A 19,736-nucleotide genomic window follows, 5' to 3' on the forward strand; every position below is an offset into this window, starting at 1 on the left:
GATTTCTGATTGCCACATCCGTATTTTTTTTAACTTATACACTAACCGAAATGTTGGGTATATTGATGGGGCTATGCAAAAAGTAATGCTTGCAGATAAAATAATTGAAAAAAAGTAATGCTTGGAGCTTAAATTGGAAGTTTTGGATTTCAATCCAAAGTTCTGTCATTCGAACAGAATAATGTCCTATATATTTAGGTATATAAGGTATAGTTCGGTATATATCTTATGGCCCATGCAGAAACAATCTAAAACAATCAAATGAAAACATTTTAATGAACTAGAAAGCTTATGAGTCAACATCTTCAACATGCTTGCAAGGGTATTTACTATTCGTGTAGCTAAAGTTTCTTTTTTTCTTGTTTTCTTAAAGATTTTCTTTCGGTACTCGTGCTTGGCCTACCGCATATATCGCTGACATTTACACAGCTCGCAAGCACAGCTCCGATTTCAATTTGTTTACTTTTTACGAAATTCGCGCACATTTCGCCTGAAGTGGCAAAACTGACAACTTAATTTTAGTTTTATGGGACTGCAACAGCCACTTGGCAAGGGCCTGCGGGCACTGCAATCCCCTAACCCCTGGCCCGTAACCCTCAACCCCCCGTAAGCCCACTCTAATGCCAATTTAATAGACGGCAACACAAACATAAAAAAGTGAGCAGCCAGTACAACAAATGTCTTAATTTATTCATAACTTTTTGAGCGGAGTTGTATATGTTTATTAGAGTGTGCAACGGGGGATGGAGGGCAGGCAGGCTGGCAGGCAGGCAGGCATTTTCCAGGCGCAAATTGAAAAAGATTATCAAATGGCAAAGCCAACAACCCCCGCTCGGAGCTCAGACTCAGATTGGGCTGCAGATTGAGAGCGCACAGCTTCATGTGCTTCGGCAATTTCCATGTTTTGATTTATGAATGATAATGCGCTGTGACATCCCAGCCAAGAGTAGGCAGTCGCTAGGCAGTCGGGCATTCAGTCAGTTTTGGGCATATGTCCGCATTGCGTTTAATTTGCATTAATGGGCGTGGTAATGGCAGCCGCAACGGCCCTGGCCTTGGCCTCGGCACGAGTTCTCAACACAGCACTGTTTTTTTTTCGATTCATTCAGATTTTCACATTTTGTGCGTTTAATGAGGCGCAACGCTTTAAAAAGTTTAACGCACGCACATTTCGGGTCTATTAAAGGGGCGTTCGGTTGGAGGGAGGGCGGTGGGGGTTACAACTGTCGCGAAATTTATTTGCATTTCACTCAAGAAAATGGGGCGTGGCATTTGGCAATAAGTCAATAACCAATAAATTGTCATTTAAGTAACCCTTCATTAATTTCAACTCCAACATATGTGTATTAAAGGGGCTTAACGGTAATCTATAATCATATGTGAAAGGGAGGTTGTGCGTGTGTGCATGTGTGTGTGTGTGTGGAAAGGGTTGTTCTCTTTGGTTTGCTAATAAATTGGTAGGTAACCAGAAACTCAGCGATAATAAATGATATTGCAATTTTCGCTTGTCTATATAAATTGTTTACCAGAACTCTATATAAATATATTCAAATATATCCACAGTCTAGCGGAATCTACAGGTAATTCCTGTTTATATAGTATTTTTTACATTTTAGCTGGAAAAGAATTAAAGTCTATTAACTTTTCTCTCTGTGTTTTTAACTGCACTATAAACATGTTGTTGATGAAATTCGATATTTCAGTTTTGAAAACAGGTTTTAAACCGGTTAGAAAATATTGTGCAAAGTATTCAAAATGGTTGGGAAAACAGTTCATGATAGTAACAAGGAGAGTGAAGGAATAGAAAGAGGGAGAGGATAATAAGAGAACGCTACAAATATTTTTGATAGAAAATTAAAATATTTCAAAAAATGTTAGTTTCTTCAGAGTAAAAGTGAATTTAAATAAGAATAATACCAAAAAAAAAAATATATATATATATAATATACATATGATTAAAAACGTTTTAATTGTTAGTTGAATACCAATATCTAGCTATTAAATTAAGCAAATTAGGATTCATTTTGTAAAATATTAGGTTACAGAGAACGCAAAATTTTAATAGTTGATTATTATAATTATTTAAATAATGAAGTTACGATTTTTTTGGCAAAAAAAACAGCCAAAATACGCCCATCTTCAACACTAAAAGTCTCCCAAAAAAAAAAAAAATGTGACCTTGTTCAATTAATAGTTTCCACTCTTAAGTGTTGCCAGACCTTATCACTTATTGCTCAAGTCCATTATGTGCGCGCCTTATAAACCGTTTTTGTTTTTGTTTTTCCCCTTTTCTTTTTAACCATTTGTCTCCTTGTGCACGTTTATTTATTCGCATTCCTTTTGCTTAAATTCATGGCGCTTCTTTTGATAAGCGCTGGGGATTCGTGTCACCTGGGCGCATTATTTATGATGCGTCCAAAAGAGCAGCACACAAATGCAAATACAACTATATCTACATATATATGTGTGTGCATATAACGCGCACTCTCTCGCACACACACACACAGTCACATACATGCACACACGCAATCCTTTCGCTGTGACGTTTGCTGCTTCTGTCTCTGCTCCGCTGCCTGCGGTTTGCGGTCAACAGCTGCGGCTGCGGCTGCTGTGGCGCCTGTCTCTTTTGCTCCCTACCCTTCGGCTCCCTCTTCACCCCATCGATCGCCCGCTCTGCTGTCTGCTCAATTTACGTCATCTGAATCATTACGAAGCGCGTTAACAGAACTCATACATATATAAAACAAAAAGGAATTTGTTTTGCTTCGCGCATGTAAAAATTTCATTTGCATTCATCAATCGACGACACACAGGGAATATCCACGAAATTAATTACTGTGTTGTTGTGGTTTATCTCTGTTCCTCGCTGTCTCCCTTCCGCGCCTCCTTCAGCCCTGCCTTGGCTCCTCTTGTGTCCCAACTCTGTCGCTTATCAGTTGCGGCTCGAGGTGCGTCTGCTCACAGCTGTTTTTGTTTTTCGTATTCCGTTTCTGGTTTCCACACCTCTCTCATTTTGCTTTCTTTCATTGCTTTTGTTACGCTTCTCACTTTGATTTGTGCAAGCTCTTCCACTTTTTTTTTAACTATGCACATGTCCAATTGGACACATTTCGAGAAATCTCTCAATCTGGCAACGCTGCCGTTGACAGCTGCCGCTGTAGTTCGAGTCCGTGTCCAATTTTTCTAAAATAAAAAATCTATTAAATAAATTTTAAACGCTGAACGATTTACTGTGAGGGCGTGTGTTCCATACTTGACGACATAATTATTTGTTTTTTATTTGCCATAAAAAATGCCAAAATTGCATTTGCGAAAATTTCCGTTGTGGTCAATTTGATTGCAATTGTTGCCGCCCATCCCGGGCCATGCCCAACCCCGCTGTGCATTTATATAAGTAATACTCGCATAATACTCGTAATTGATGGCCTGTCAGAGCTTCCACAGCAGCAGGACAAAGGGATAACTATAAGTAAGTGGGTTATTAGCGCCGCAGGATGCCCAAGAATCGACCGCCTGCGGCTCAATGCAGGAAGGACACAAGCGTCTTGCTGTGAATTAGGGAGACGCACGTTTCTGCTGCATGTTGCTCCTTTTGTTGTTGTAAGAGTGGCATGCGGCAATTGTTGTTTTTGCTGTTGCTTTGGTGGGCGTTTCATATTTGTAATGCAAACACACACACACACACACCCCAATACTCATGTTAAGGTTTAACTATTAGACTATAAGATACCCTGTCACGGCAGCCACTGAGGGTTGTGGCTTAGAAGGAAATATATAAGCTTTGCATTTGTTAAATAAAACTTGTGATTTTCAAAGAATTCTCTTAACTCTACAAGTTGGACAATCCAACGTTTCCCTTAGCACAGTAAAAAGTCAAACAAACTATATTTTTTTAATTTTTTGTTTATATTTCTCGATTTACAAACCGAATATCTCGAACTTTACTAATCGTCTAGAATTAAGGAGATTGGTCTACTAGTTTGAATTTCTTCCATATTCCTAGAATTATTCTATATTCTCAGCAAAGCAGGAACTCTTATATTCTAGCTCAAGCTGCTATAAACCTCCAGATCTGCAAATCCATAAAAATCCATTTTAAACTTTATTGTTAAATTCAAGTTTATTTACTTATGAACTATATATTATTATTATTAATAATACTATTATTATTAATCTAATTATTAAAAATATTAGTTTTATATTTATTTTTTTATTATCAACATCATTATTATTTTTTTTTTTTGTTGAAGAATGTGGAGCCTTTTTTTTTTAATTATAGTTTAATCCATCAATTTGGCCTCCATTTTGTATATACCCAACTCGTGTTCTTGTTAACAGGGTATTAGTACATTCACTGCACCACGCAGTTGGCCCTTTTTGAGCTGAGGACATTTGTGGGCCAATTGAAATTCATAAGAAGGCAGTTATAGCTGTTGTTCTTGTAGTTGTTGTTGCAACTCCATTAGCCAGAATTGAGATCTCAACTGAGCTCTCGCTTCCTTTCTCTCTCTTTCTCTCGCTCTGTCTCTGGGGCGCTGAGCCTTATGACATGACGAATTGTCTAAGCCGCATTGTAACTGTCTGGGATCTGCTTTTACATATATAAATATAAATATATATATATAACATTTATATGGGATTTATGTGAATGTGCTGGGATGTGACTGCGTATGTGACAGCTTCAACTTTCTTTTTAACGGATTTGCCAAATACGTGACTCTGCTGCAATATGCTCTCTAGTCTCTATAAAAGTCTCTGCTCCCTCTCTCTGCCTCCTCTCTCTCTCTCTTTCTCTCCCGATAATTATGATGATAATATGATGATGATGATAATGTTGTTGTTGTTGGCGTTGTTCTCGCGCCTCGTAATGATAACGACGCCTCATTGTTTTGGCTGTTTCGGCTGTTGTTGTGCCCGCTCTGATAATGTTTATACGCATTGTTGCCGTTACTTAACAGCACATGCTAACATTTTTGGTGTTTCTGCGTCAACCAAATGCCACATTAAAAGTGGGTCGAATGTGGGGCAGGAGCTGTGCAGCAAATGTGCTGGCCATGTGACTAACTAATACCCTCTTTGCGATGAATTCTAACTGTGCATATAATACTGTGATTTATATGTGATAAGTTAACACGAAAAAATGCTCAATTTTTTATGCAGCTTCAAAAAAAAAAAAAAAATGGAAATTTCCTTTTTATTCTGAGTCGGATTTTATCATGCAATTCTTAAAGATTTTTTAACATATGTTTTTAACATGCGTATTATATGTTATGTTAGCAGCTGCTTGTCTGTTAACTTAGCATGTTGAGTTGGCAGCGGTTGTGTATTGTTTTATGTAATGCGTTTTAATGCATTATTAATTTTTATGCACAGCTCGATTTCATGATTTGCTCTTTATAACATTGTGCTATATTTTAACAGTATTCAGCTATATGTCTATTACTATATAATATTCATAGCAGCAGTTTATTGTTATAGCTATGTTTATGCACCGTAGCTTAGCACGATATGCAGCATTTCCTGTAGAGTATCAAATGTCTATTAACTGGGGCAACTGTGGCTATATAGGGTAGCATCTGCTGTGCTAGAAATATATAAACCTTTTATACGTCTGTGCGGCATATAGCTACCTTCGCCCTGCCCACTCGCACGCCCACAACTCGCTGCTCGCTGGCTGATGCCTGCGCCATTGGGCCAATGGTAACTTAATGGCCATAAAGGGCAGCGAGAGAACGCCACGCGACTGCAGTAACAAAAAAGTATTTGACACGTCTAATGCATAAACATGGCCAAAAAGTTTTGGTTAACAGCTCGCTTGGAGTCAGCTGGAGCAGTTATCATTTGCCAGGCGACCAGGTGTGCGCACTAGGCAGCAGCAGCATCATCATTAATAACAAATCATCAGCATTGCAATGATCATCAGCTGGCTGGTTTTCACTTTCAATTAGACATTTGCATACCCTGTGCAAGAAGGGTATACATGATTGTAATAGGCAGAAGAAAGCATCTGCAATTCAAGAAACAAACTTGGTATTCTATATATATTTACTTCATAAAATCTTTGAATATCGATTTTGAGAAATGGGTTTTTAACCATAAATCGATTTTGAACGCCATAGAACATTCGTATATTCTCAAAAAGATAATAGCATCAAAATTGGTGACTGGCTGAGGCTTAAGAGATTTTGTCAATAAATAGGATTTCGATTTCGATTTGTATCGATGGCTTAAGCATAGGACAAGTTATCGATACAACATCGTAGTATGCAGGGAATAGGTAAATAGGTTAATCGTATAGTATGCAGAATTTTAGAATAATTCCCTCCTTTTCTCTCAAATATTCCATATAGATAGAAAAGGATTGCCCTTTGGAACATTCACACTTTTTATGTTATATTAATGTATTGAACATTTCATAATTTTCGGGCTTTAAGCGGCGAATTTATTCGAAAATGTTGTTTATAGAATATGGGAAAGACAAAGCACCACTGTCATATAGGATTCACAAGAAAGCTAGCAGCTTTGCTAGAAGGGTATCTCCTAGTCGTGCACTTCCGACTAGCGTACTTTGACTTGTTCCGCGCTTATTCAAATCGCATTTGCTCGAATTGTTGATGGCACCACCAACACGGTCAACCCTAAAAATGCGACTCGAGTTGCATTGTTTTGACATGACACCCAAGCGGAACGCGTCAGCTACAGATTTTCCCTCTCTCTCTCTCGGCTGACAGGGGCGGTAGGCGGGGAGCCGGTGTATAGATGCGCGCGCGCGCCGGCGCAACTGCGCTGCTGCAACCCCTCGCTGTGGTCCTTGTCAACTGCAGCACGGCGGCTGCTCTTAATCAAGTGCTGACAACCAGCGCACAACAATTTTCACAATTGCATTTTAATAAACTTCGTGCAGTTACCCTTACCCTGGGCCCCTGGATCCTCTACTCCACTGTTGGGTTTAGTTTTCATTTAACACCTTTTTTTTTTGCTTTTGCTTTTGTTACAATTTGGTCGCTTGTTGTTTTAGGCACACCGCAGGCTCAGCAGCTACTCGTGTCCTGGAAATGTATCTGCAACTGTATCTAAATCTATTTCCATTTCTATTACTGTTTCGATTTCCATTTCTATTTGTGTTACTGTTTCGGGTTTTCAGATCTGGTTTCGCTGCGTTCTCTGCCCGTGCCACATACAGCTGCCTCTCTTGTATCCTGAGCCATTGTTGACTTTGCTGAGTGACTGATTTTTAATGATTTTTCTCTTTTTTGTTAAGGGTTTTTAAATAAAGCAATGATTAAAATTCGTCGTTGCTTACGTTGCTTATTTAAAATGATATATATATTTATACATGTAGAACTATAAACTATTTCGTCTATGTTCCCAGAGGCTTGAAATTTTAGATATATATTCCATATTCTTGCATTCCACAACTAGCTAAACATTATATGCTGATCTTCTATTTTCATAATATCGATAAATTACCATTTTGAGGTATGATTTCTTGAGTTTAACTCGGAGATTATAGATGCACCAAATTTGGCATTTGGACTCTCGAATACTATACACATATTAAAAATATGTCATATACCTAGACAACCATTTTAAGATATTTGTTTTAAAATATAAAGTAAACTTTATGACAATAAGGGTCAAATACATCAATCGTTGAATGTAAGCTCTTCAATTTAATTCATAGACTTGGAAGTATTCTATTTGGCAATACTAACTTATTCATATTTAAGCTAAAGGATTGCCCTTTGGTATATACACACTCTTGTATGCCATTTTTAAGCCCTGTAAATTGCATAAAGATCAGACTGAAGTTAATCAAGAATGCATGTTTCTAACATAATTCTGGGCATAGGAAAGAAGAAGCACAACTACCGTTGAGCTCAGGGTATCTACTAGTCTGTTACTCCCGACTCTCACCTGTGTGCTTGTGCATATTTCGTACGACTAAATCTTTAGGCTCAATTGCGAATTGTGCATTAAGTGCAACCCTTTAACTGGCTTCACCCCTCCGCCCCTTCCCCACATCTTGCCACTATTTTGTTTAGTTGCCGTGTGGCATATGTTGCAAAGGATTCTTCGTATGCTACGCACTTGTTAAGCGGGCCTTGAGGGCTTAACTCCTCGTGTGCAGCTCATTTGAAAACGATTTAAGCTTGTTGCCCCTGTCCGCCGAACATGCCCCCCTCCCCTGACCCCTCCCCTGTCGCAGCTAGTAATCAACTTGAAATGACATTTCAAGTTGGTCGCGTCCTCGCAAGTTCTTGTACATGTCAGCTTGGCAAGGTGTTTCGTTTCACATATCAACAACAGCCGCTGCTCAAAAACTGCAACACATTTAACATGTCCGTGTCGGCAATGTCCTGCTGCCTGCTGCCTTCTACCTTCTACCTTCTGTTCTGCCCCGTTGTCATTGTCAACGCAAATCTGTTTTGATTTTAATCCTGCTTATGCGCTGTGAAGCCGACTCGCACAATGCTCTGCTTGGATGCCATTGGACCTGCGGCGCATTCTCTGCCCTCTGCCAGCCAGCCTGCCAGCCTGTTTGCCTCTGCCATTGTTGTGCAGCGAGCCGTGCTGCTTGTTGTTGAACACAAATCCGCTGATGTCCTGGTTGCTGCCACAACTGCTCCTGCTGCTGCTGTTGCTGCTGTTGCAGCTTCCGTTGATGCTGATTATGCGCCTTAAGTGCCGAAATCAATGCACACAAATGGCCAAATTACATGGTCAGCAGCAGCAGTAGCAGCGGGGGGTTGGTGGAGTTTGCAAGTGTTGCTGTTTTGTTTATTAATCAATTGATGATTTTTTTTTTTTGGGTCGCTGTGTGAAATGTTGCACGTGAGCAAATCCTATGAAAATAAAAATAAAAAAAGGAATGGTTAGAGAAAAAATAAAATAGAGAGAAGGAACTTAGTTAAGTAGCGTGTGCATTTGACACTTGTTAAAATATTTGCGCCTGTCTGAAACACACACTCGCAGGCACACACACGCACACTCGCACACACACTTGAGCTGTTCCTTGCAGTCGTGATGTCCTCGTCCTGGCGGGGTTGCTCAACGCCCGTCGCCTGTCGCGTATTTAGCGAACGTGTTTTCACAACTAACAAGGATGTTAATTTTGTTGCTGCTGTTGCACGTCCTCCTTTTGCGGCACTATTTTTATTTTTATTTTATTTCGAGCTTTGCACCAAATGCCTTTTCACACCCAGCAAAAAAGAAAAAAATAGAGAAAATAATGCTCATGTCCAGCGCCGAGGGTCTTGTATTTTATTATATACACTTTCTCTATACTGGGGTACTTTTCAATTTAAAAAAGGAACAACAAAATTTTTAAAATTATAAATTGAATTTTTAATATTTTAGTTTATATTTAAAGTTTCTTGAATATATTTTCTTACTATTTATTTATGTTTAAAACTCCTTGAACAATAGTTAGATAAAATCTCTACAAAATTTAAAATCAAATATTTAGATATTTAGATAATAATTATTTATATAAGCTAATAATTTAATCAACAAGCAGGACAATCATTTAGTAGCATGAATACCCCCAAGACTCAATAGAAGTTTCTACATTGATTTTAAAAGTTTCAAAATGTTGATATTAGGCAATTTCGATTGTGAATTTCTTGATTAGTGTATTTTTGAATTCGTTCTAACGATAATAGTTTTGCACGCTCGTATTTTATTTTTATTTTGACGCCATCGTTGATGTCCTCGCTGCTCCTGTTGCTGTTTATTTTACGGGCAGCGACGATTATGTGTGGCTCCCGCAACGGGAACGGGCACGGGCACAGGGGCTGTAGATGCTGCACAGGCGGTGAGGAGGGGAGTGAGGGGTGAAAGGAAACCTCAGCCACATCCGATACTCGACGGCGTTGACCATTTTGTGTGTTTGGATTGATGCGCCCCGGCGAGGCGAACTAAATACTTTGCACAAGCGATGTCCTCGCCAAGCACACACACACACAGGACACATGACAAACGATGACAGGCTAGAGAGGAAGACAAGGGGGCACGGGGGGGGGGCAGTGGAGGTATGAGGGACATGGCAAACCCTGCTGTTGACTGGGTAAAAGCATCCTTCATGCAGCTTTGTGCTTGTTGGTTTAAGAAAATTATTAAGGATATTTTTGTGGTGCTGATGAGTTTGCCGAGTACTTTTTCGGCCAGGACATTGACCAACCAACCAAACTCAAGCAAACAGCTTGTGTGTGTGCGTATGTGTGTTGGATGACGATCTCCCCATGGGTGTGCGTGTATGTGTGTGTGTTGGTTAAGTGTGCAGCGAACACAAATAGCAAAACAGGAAGCTCAAGTATGTTTACAGTTGACAACGCCAGAGGAGAGCTCTCTCTCTCTCTCTCTCTATAATGCCCCAAACCCAAGCCCAAACCCAATGTGGCAATCGCAGTCGGAGTCCCAGTTCCATTCACTAGTCGAGTCGCATCCAGGACACGTAGCGGGCGCTTTTGTTTGCCAGCCGAGTGGTCGATTGCTGGGGGTAGGGAGTCCTGTGTGAGTTTGAGTAATGGACGCTTTTATTTGAGCGCCACGCACACACACTCGTCAGCTAACCCCCCATTTGCAGTCAAGGCTCTGTGTGTCAAAAGGGGTCAAATGGTGTATCCCCTTTTTTAATACCATTTTTGAGGGTATTTTCGTCATGGAATGTGCAATGTCGCGCAAGAGAAGTCTTTGATATATTTATTCTTGATCAATATCAATGTTTTGTCTGTTTCTGTATGCAAACTTGTCTCAATACGTACATATGTCAAAATCGGTTGAATGTCAAAATAACGATGTCAAAAAACTCTTTGAGTTTTAAAATATCTTAGTTCAACTCGGATCTTACAAGTTTAGCCATTCCTTACGATTACTATATGTCTATAAGAAATTTCCGTCCCCAAAACATTTTGTTGTTGTCAAATATCTCATGACCAAACTTACGAGCTTTACATTTCTACTCACATTTCTGAAAATCAGAAAGAAACTTTTACAGTAACAAACGGTGGGAAAGAAATCTTTTGTATTTTAATACTTTAAAGCTATTTGCCTTAAAGGGTATTTAAGATTCGGCGTGGCAGTTGATAAACGTTCTTTCCTTTTCTGGCATTGTGGTTGCTGTTGTTTGCTTTGGCCAGCATTTGGCTTCAATATTATTTCGCTTTATCCGCACATTGTCATGGCGTATCAATCACTCATATTATACCGAATATATGGAATATATATAATATATATATATATATATATATGTATATTATGTGTTTATATATCTGAAGTATAGGTTGCTATTTGTTTGGGCTGAGTCGATTGCTTGATGAATTCTGCACTTAAATAGTAAAAATTTGTATGCCATTCATTTAGATTGTACACAAAGTGACGAGTGGAAGAGGCGACTGACGAGTGAAGGAGACGGCGACGAGTGGCATGTCGAGTGGCAAATCAACGATTGCTCTTTACACAATTGTCTCGTTAGGGGTAGTCCCTTGTAATTGATGATGATTTCTGTTTACTCTCCAGCCCAATTTATTATGATAAATCACGAATTAAAAGGGTGTCGGCGGGATTGGTTGATATTTTTAGTGTTTGTAATCAACGCTCTCTAATTGAATGCACAACATGCGTGCGAATTATTTGCACAACATCATCAGCAACAGCAACAGCAGCAGCAGAAGCAAAAATAAATCTGGGAATTTGCACTTCTCTACGTCTGCTTCGACACCCGTCTTCGAGCTCAGCTTTTAGCTGAGCTACTCAATGCATGCCATGTCACAGATTCGGCTGTGTAGCTGTCCTGGCCCGTGGCTTAGTCCTTATTTGCTTACAAACATTTAGCAACAACATTTTATGCGAATGCCTCCTGCTAATCGTTTTTGCATTTTGAAGCATGCCTAATGCCAAACGCGTGTCCCTGATTACCATATGAAGGATATTACCTACTCTGCAGTTGAAACAAACAAAGGCCACCCACAGAAATAAAATAAAAAGCGACTGACTATGTGAGTGTGTGTGGGGCAAATAATATTGACAAGTGGGAGGTGGAATATATCAAGATACTTTTAAGACAAAACGGGATAAAAAACATGCCTTTTTCCCGAATTTTCCAGGTTATGCTTGAAAACAAATTGAAAACTACTCAATCTAGTATTAATACAATTATAGATGCATTATTTCAATAAATCAATTTTTTAATATAGTTTTAGTAGAAGGGAAATGTCTTAAAAATATGAATCCCCTTTTCTTTGGAAGGTTTTCACTAAAAGATTGTAATTTCCGAGCGATCAGTGTTTTATTTTGAAAAATGTTCTAACTTCACAAACGTTCCACCTAATTTCCACTAGTGTGGGTGGTTTGCGTATAAACAATAAAATTAGTTTCGCAACATTGTTCCGTGAGGCTTTCAGAAAACAGTTTTTCCCAATGGGTTGAAGTTCTATGTTTCACCGACTCCAGCGTAAATCCACCATTTTCACCTAGCGAAATTGGTGAAATACCCGTGGAATTTGACAGCTATGAATAATCTTATAAAAATTCTACTTTCACGATGGAATTAAAAAGTGATGTGATTATGTTGTGGCTCTCGCTCTTTCTCAAGTTTCTGAGTTTTCTTGCTCTTTATCTCTCTCTCTCTCTCTGTGTCTGTCTCTTTCCTCTTTCATTTCTTTCTCTATTTCGGATTTTGACTTGCGACTCATATGTATATTTCCTATGTCATATTTTCACTTCTCTATTTATAACCGCTCTCTCACTCACAATCTTTCTCCCTCTCTCTCGCTCCCTTTTGCTTTTTCAGCTATGCGGTGATCACTGGACTAATTGGAATGCTCTCGCGTCGTTGCATGAAGGTGCGCGAGTCCATTGAGCAGAACCAAAGCGTCATGTTGAGCCTGCTGACCACGTTGGGCTTCCTGACGCGTTTCATTGATGTTTGTCCGCCCGGTGAGTAATTGTTGTTGTTGTTGCTGCGCCAAAGTCACACCTTGGCCAGGGTAAACAGGACATACTAATTAACCCGCTGCTGCTTCCTCTTACGCTTCGCCCTGCAGGTCCTGGCGATCCCACACGTTTGCTGGGCGCTGCCAAATCCACGGAACTGTTCGGCACCGTCGCAATGCTCGCCGGCTGTGTGGTGCCCAAAGGTAAGTTTTATAACGCATCTTAAATCTACAACATTAAACAGTAGCTGGACATCTGTGCCAAGGGGGCGTGGTCGGGCTCGGGTTTGGGTTCGGGGTGCTAATTGATTTTGTGTGCGTTTTACGTGAGTTTCGGTCGCTGGCGGAAATTAATTTTGATTTTTCTTGTGAGATGCTAAAGTTTTTATGGTACATATATATCCATCAATATCCGCTTACTATCTTCTAGTGCTGCTGCTTCTTCCACTTATTCTTCTCCTTTTGCTTTTTGTATTGCAGGTGAATGCATTCCGCCGCGCACGACCGCCTTGGCGGCATCGACTTTTAATCTTTACGTGTCGCTGGCTTCGCTGGATGTGAGCAGTTTTCAGGTGAGTTGTCAGCCCTAAACCTAAACCCCCCCCTCCCCCACCACCCAGCCACTCCCCCTTTTTTTCTACAGCTCTCTAGCTCGCCCAGTCTCCCCTCCCCTCCTCTCTACATATTGAAGTGCACAAATGCCGCTTAAACAAATCACAAAGTCAGCCGTTGAAAATTTCATTATGTTAAGTTTTTACTTTCTATACCCTAACCGTGGGTATTACAATTTTGTTGCTACTTTGACTCCGAATGAGTCTGAATCTTTTTCGAATCGTTTTGATTTCTAGTCGAACCAATCTCCAGCTGCGCGCACAGTCTTTTTCCATTAATTGTGTTTTGTGACAGCAAATTGATAAAGATTTTTGATTTCTGATTGTTTAATTTGAATTGAAGTCTTGAACAGGCCCTCACAACATATTTTAGGTTCCATAGGCAAAATGTTTGGAAAATTGATTCCTTAAATAAAAAACTTTGTTTAGTTTTAGATCTATTCTAACTAAATTCCCATTTTGCATTTTTTCATGAGGATCTTAATATATAACAAAAAAGTTTTTTTTTCAGTCTCTTTCAAAATTCTAAAACTCTTTTATACCCTGAACCCATTATTAGTATTCCAGTATTCCCTAGTCGGGAGCTCCGGACTAGAACCTCTTACTTGTTCTTGAATCGATTTGTAATTGAGATGTTGTCTAAAAAACTTTCTGCTGTTTATCAAGTTGTTTACTGAGTATAGATACATTTATTTGACATCGGCCATTTAGGTTTGTGAGGGTATTTAAAGGGCCGCAATGCGAAGAAAACTTTTTGTTTTCCCAATTTTTGTTGTTCTCAGATTTTTGTTGCTTTTCTTTGCTTTGCACTTGAGAAGTTTGTCGCACGTGAAATCGCCTGAGAAAATTGGGCAAAACCCCGACAGCAACAACAGCAGCAACAAATTGTGGCTAAAAGTTAGAATTCAGTTTAGAGACAATAAGGAAAGAAAATAAAAAGTTGTCGCCGTTTTCTGGCATCGAGTGGCAGCTAAATTTGCATATTGGCAAAATGTCATGACTGCCTTGTCAGGTGACATCAGTCTGGGTGGGGCACAGGTATGTTATCTGTCTACCTATGTGTGTGTGTGTGTGTGTGTGTAGGGGTTGCATGACATTTGCGCCAAATGACAAACAACATCTCAGCGCAATTGAACCGCAAGGGCGACGCCGCCGCCTGACATTTCGGCGGTGCGCTGTGGTTTAGCGCAAAGTGGGTGGTGCGGGCTGCCGTTTGCTGGGCAAATATTTCGACACTTTACCTTGGGGCATGTTGCAAGTTATGTGCAGGCGGCAGGCTGCAAGTGGTTTGCCAGATGAAACGGCATATGAAAGCAGCGCTTGATTGACTGGCTGCTTGACTGGCTGCTTGACTGACTGACTGACTGATTGAGTGTCTGCCCGATGCCTTGTCTACATTTCATTTCCTGCTGGCTCGTGTCAATATTTGTAGCCACAGCTTTGAGTATTTTTGCCCCTTGCCACGCCCCACGCCCTGCTCAACGCACTTGACAAACTAATTTGTTGCGCAAACAGCGCAAAATGAAAATGCAGGCAAGCGGCATTTGGCTTGGATTAGGCCAAGTTAAGCAAAAACTTGCCAGCCGTTTATTTGTTTTAAATTACCACAAAAATAGATAAACTTTCCCAGCCAGTCGCCACGCACCGCCCCGCCCAGCCCCGCCTCCTGATGCCACCCTTCGCAGGCACTCATCTTTTACGCCCTGCAATTGTTGTTGTTGTTTCTGTTTGTTTGCGTTGTCTAAAAAATATGTATAACTCTTGGCTGGCAAATAATTTGATTTGGTTTTAATCAGCGAGAGACGTAACACACACACACACAGACCAACACACACTCGCACACACGCACAACCACAGAGCAGCTCAATTTTCAAGTGCTGCTGCTGCTGCTGCTGTTGCTGCTCTGCCTGGCAAATATTGACTTTGTAAAATGAAATTTTCAAGTTTAACCCAAGCACCAGGCACACACACACACATACACACACGCACAACACAATCCGCACACACACAGCCAGCTACTGCCTGCCTGATTGTTTTTTGAAGGATGCCGCCGCGCCGCCTCGCCTGGCCTCGACTCGCAACGCATCGCGCGCATCGTTTGCTCTCTGAGCCATGCACAAATCCTCGCTCATATCCTGCCTACTACATCCTGCCGCCCCTCCCCCCACCGCCCTTGCCCCCTGCCAGCCAGGCAAACCAACCAACCAGCCAGGCACGTCAATTGTTTGGCTAAATATTTGCTCAATGCTCGTACAAGTTGCCAGTTTCAGTTTTGGTTTTTTTTTATATATATACCCTCAACGCATTGGTAATGGCTAAAAGGGTATAATAGCTGCGTGCGAGCGAATGTAACACGCAGGAGTAGGCATCACGATTCCCAACAATTTTATATGTCAGGCTAACAATGAATGCTCTACGTATATAACATAGGGTACTTCAGCAAAATATCGATAAATATCGATTTCAGATATGGATCTATTGGGATAGTCTATATATATAAATTTGTATATTGTACTCTCTCTTAAGGGTTAATCCTTGTTCTTTGTGCACACAGCTGGGTCCCATATGAAAATCCTAAGAACTGTATAAAGATCGGACTATAAAGGCTCTAGTTTTTCAAAAATGCATTGGCCATGCACTGTGCGGTTGAAGAAGAAGAAGATGCACATTTGTTATGCAATGCTAAAATGCTTCAAATGGCAGCTTAGCTGTGGGCTCGGAGTATCTCAAAGTCGGGCATACCCGATAAGATTACTCTGGTTTTTTGTTGTATTTTGGACTTTGCGTTTTTATTGCACTCAGCGAGGGTTGTTTCAGTTGTCAACAGCACAAAGAGAGCTGCCTAATTACTTTATGCCCATTTTTCAAGTATGCCTGATTAGCATAAATTTAAAATTGAAAAGCAGCTTAAGTCGAGGTTACTAACTAAGCTAAAGGTGTGCGGATGGTTTCGTTGTGTTCCCAAAGAGATCTGAACTATAAACTAAATATCAAAGAAATATAAACATAGCTTTTAAGAATTGCTGAATGCTTAGCTAGTCGAGGGCGGGTTTTTAGTGAATCTTAAATCATTTGAATTTTTTCCATTTATGTATTTCGACCATGCTCTGCTCTATCATTAATTAATGTGTTTCTTAAACCAACGATATTCTTAATATTTATCGATACCAATATTTATCGATTTGATCGGAAATAAACAGTTTTACACTGTTTGATCTTTGTTGTCTTTGTGTTTTGATCACGCTTTGCTTTTTAATTCTTGCGATATTTTAACTCAACTTTTTATCGATTTAACCGAAAGAGTGCAGTTTCGGTCGATCGATAGTTTTTACGACCATGCTTCCCATTTATCGATTTAACCGGAAAGGTATAGTTTTAAACTGTATTCTATTCTATTCGATGCAAAGTTATAACTAATAGAAAAAATGCTGTAGATCCTTTTTATTCGAAAGTAGCTCCGCCAAATTACTATCAATAGAGAAATATAAACTTTCGTTTAAAAAGAATTCCCTTAGCTATGCAACTTTGTGGTGTCGTCGACAGCGACTGTACCAAATTGTTGACTTTTTGTTGTCCACACTAATTGCAGGGTATCTGAGAGTTACTCACACCCCAATTTGTTGATTTCGTGTTGTTTTTTTTTGGCTGTGTGCCTCGGCCTTCGCAGTTGGCCGCACGGCTGCCAAAACAAACAAATTAGAAGCGAGAGCTCATTGCCCGTTGCTCGTTGTCCGTTGTCCGTTTGTTTCGTCCTGCTTCGTTCCGCTATGCAAATAAATGTATACCACACACACACACACCGACGCACAACAAACAATTGAGCACTTCACTTCCTGCTCTAAACAAGTGCCACTCTTTGATATTTGCTTTGACTTAATTAAAACATTTGCACAGTGATTCCTCACAATTTTTATTGACTTGTTTTCTTTTTTTATACTTATATTTTTCTTGTGTGTTGCCAATTAAATGACAACCCTACTACTGCTTCTTCTTCTAATTCGCAGGAGGTGCTTTCGGTGGAGGGTCCCTTGTCGGTAAAGCTGCTCGATGTGATGACCACAATACTCAATCATAGCATAAATCAAACAAATGCCACAGCAAGCTCGGAGAGCTCCACGATGCTGATAGACTTGATAGCATCGCTGGCATTCTTCAGTGTGAACAATCGCCGGCATCAGGAGATGCTCATCACGGAACCGTTTGCGGTGATCTTTAAGAATCTGTCGCTGCTCTCGACACAATTTAATCCGGTCATTTATCCATTTTTGGTGACCATGTGCTATAACAATGCCCCCGCCAGGCAGCTCATATCACGCGACTTTGATCTAGGGGTGAGTGCAAAGGACACAGCCAAATATATACATGTATATATATATACTAATGTATATAAACCTTGTTGACTTTATAAACCTCTTAACGATCGTTGCAGTTCCTCGATGAGTACAGCAGATCAGATGCGGCCAAGCGAAATCGTTTAATACAAATGATGCACGGCAAGGGCAACAATAAGAACAACAACAACAACAACAACAACAACAACAACAACAGTCAGCAAAACAAGGCCTGATTGTAGAGAGTCTCTATGTCTCTCTCTATCTCTATCTATCCCTCTCACTCTCACCCGCTCTAGCTATCTCGCTCTCTGCCAGTACGCGTGTGTCTGCCGCAAAGTGATATTATTTTCAAAGAAAATCAAACAAAAACAAAAAAAAGAAGAAAACTTCAAACATTCGCAAGTGAAAAATGCTTTGAGAAATGAGAAAGCATATGAATTTGCAATTATTTTTACAATAATTTATAATCAATTGATATATATATATATATATATATATATATATATATATATGTGTGTGTATTGTATGCTAGTTATAACACACATACATATATTACTTAACAATTCATAACTCACACATTCACAATCAACAACAACAACAGCAACAAAAACTAGCATAGTTTTATTACAATTCGCAATGTAATTAATGTTCGTTTTTGACAAAAGTATTAACATTCATCTGAATTTACAATAATTCTTCACACACACATACTCACATTTTGCAAATTCTCAGTTATTGCACACATTTGTTATTAACTTTATTTTTCGTTTCCATTTCCCATTAATTTATGAGACGCAAGCTAATGTACTTCGCTCTTTTTTCCAACAACAATTTATTATTAATATAATAAAGAACTTTGTGAAAAACCTTTACACATAAATTGCAAATTTATGGGATTGCTTGGAAATCGTTAACGAAAATCTATCTTGTAAATGGCTGTTTATAGGACAAATGCTTTGGCTCCGAGCTCGTGCTTGCGATTGTCAGCCAAATGGCTTTAAGATTTGTTTGACAAGCAAAGTACAATACAGGTGAGTAGATGGTCACAAATAAATGTCTCTTTTGAACGAAAACTAGAACTTGACTTTTGAGTAAACTTCGCTTTGATCTTACAAGAACGAAGGGATTTGTGAATCGTCCTGTAGTTATTAACTTTCTTATTCATGTGTTGTTTTGCCTTTCTTATAAATATTGCCATATTCCTGAACTAACTGTAGCGTTGTTCAAATTTGAACCGTCGTCAACTCGGATTCCTAAATAACTTTTTCGTTTGTTATCCAGTTGCCATACTCTAAAATTCATATACGAAATAACATCTGAAAAGTTATGTATTATACTATATTCCATATTATTTTTAGTATATTTATATCATATTAATTCATATTTATATTCTAAATTCCATCATATTATATTATATTCTATTTATTTTATTATATTTTCGTCTTCGAGCACTTCACAAATTGTGAAGTCCTTAAATAATTTGCAAGTGGATAGCTCTCAGGGTGGGGTCTGTTCCATTCTCTTAACCGAAAGGTAGATGATAAACAATATGTAATATTTTTTGTGTAGCCCAACCTGTGCGACTCAGTGTTTTACGTTTGAAGTGTTGCAAACAATGGGCAGGCACTGTTTGCAATTTCTTTTGGGGCACACAAATTAAAAACGACAATAATAATGTGCCTAGCAATTTGTGGGCGTGTCCTGGGGTAGATGCTGGGCAAAGAGGAAGACAAAACAGAAACTCATCAGACGACACAGTTGTCGTCGTGGAGCGCCTTTTGTCTTGGCCCCTGCTCTGTGTGTGCGGGGGCGGTGGGCGTGTGCGTTGAGCTGTCCATTGTCTCATTGTCCACGTC

The 19,736-nt window shown here is 39.6% G+C and overlaps 1 protein-coding gene across 1 annotated transcript in view; it reads left to right on the forward strand.

The window, feature by feature from the left end:
• The window catches only part of LOC115758645 (S phase cyclin A-associated protein in the endoplasmic reticulum), a 49,818-nt gene extending 31,451 nt beyond the window's left edge, over positions 1–18,367 (forward strand). The window contains exons 8-12 of the mRNA XM_030699380.1: positions 12,794–12,939; positions 13,047–13,139; positions 13,416–13,507; positions 17,551–17,877; positions 17,976–18,367. Coding sequence (XP_030555240.1) covers positions 12,794–12,939; positions 13,047–13,139; positions 13,416–13,507; positions 17,551–17,877; positions 17,976–18,113 — 796 coding nt within the window. The 3' untranslated portion in view covers positions 18,114–18,367. The remainder of the gene's footprint in view (positions 1–12,793; positions 12,940–13,046; positions 13,140–13,415; positions 13,508–17,550; positions 17,878–17,975) is intronic.
• The last annotated feature ends 1,369 nt before the right edge of the window (positions 18,368–19,736 follow it).

This window comes from Drosophila novamexicana, unplaced genomic scaffold (assembly GCF_003285875.2).
Source record: "Drosophila novamexicana strain 15010-1031.04,08,12 unplaced genomic scaffold, DnovRS2.1 tig00000193-arrow-pilon, whole genome shotgun sequence".
Lineage (NCBI taxonomy): Eukaryota > Metazoa > Arthropoda > Insecta > Diptera > Drosophilidae > Drosophila > Drosophila novamexicana.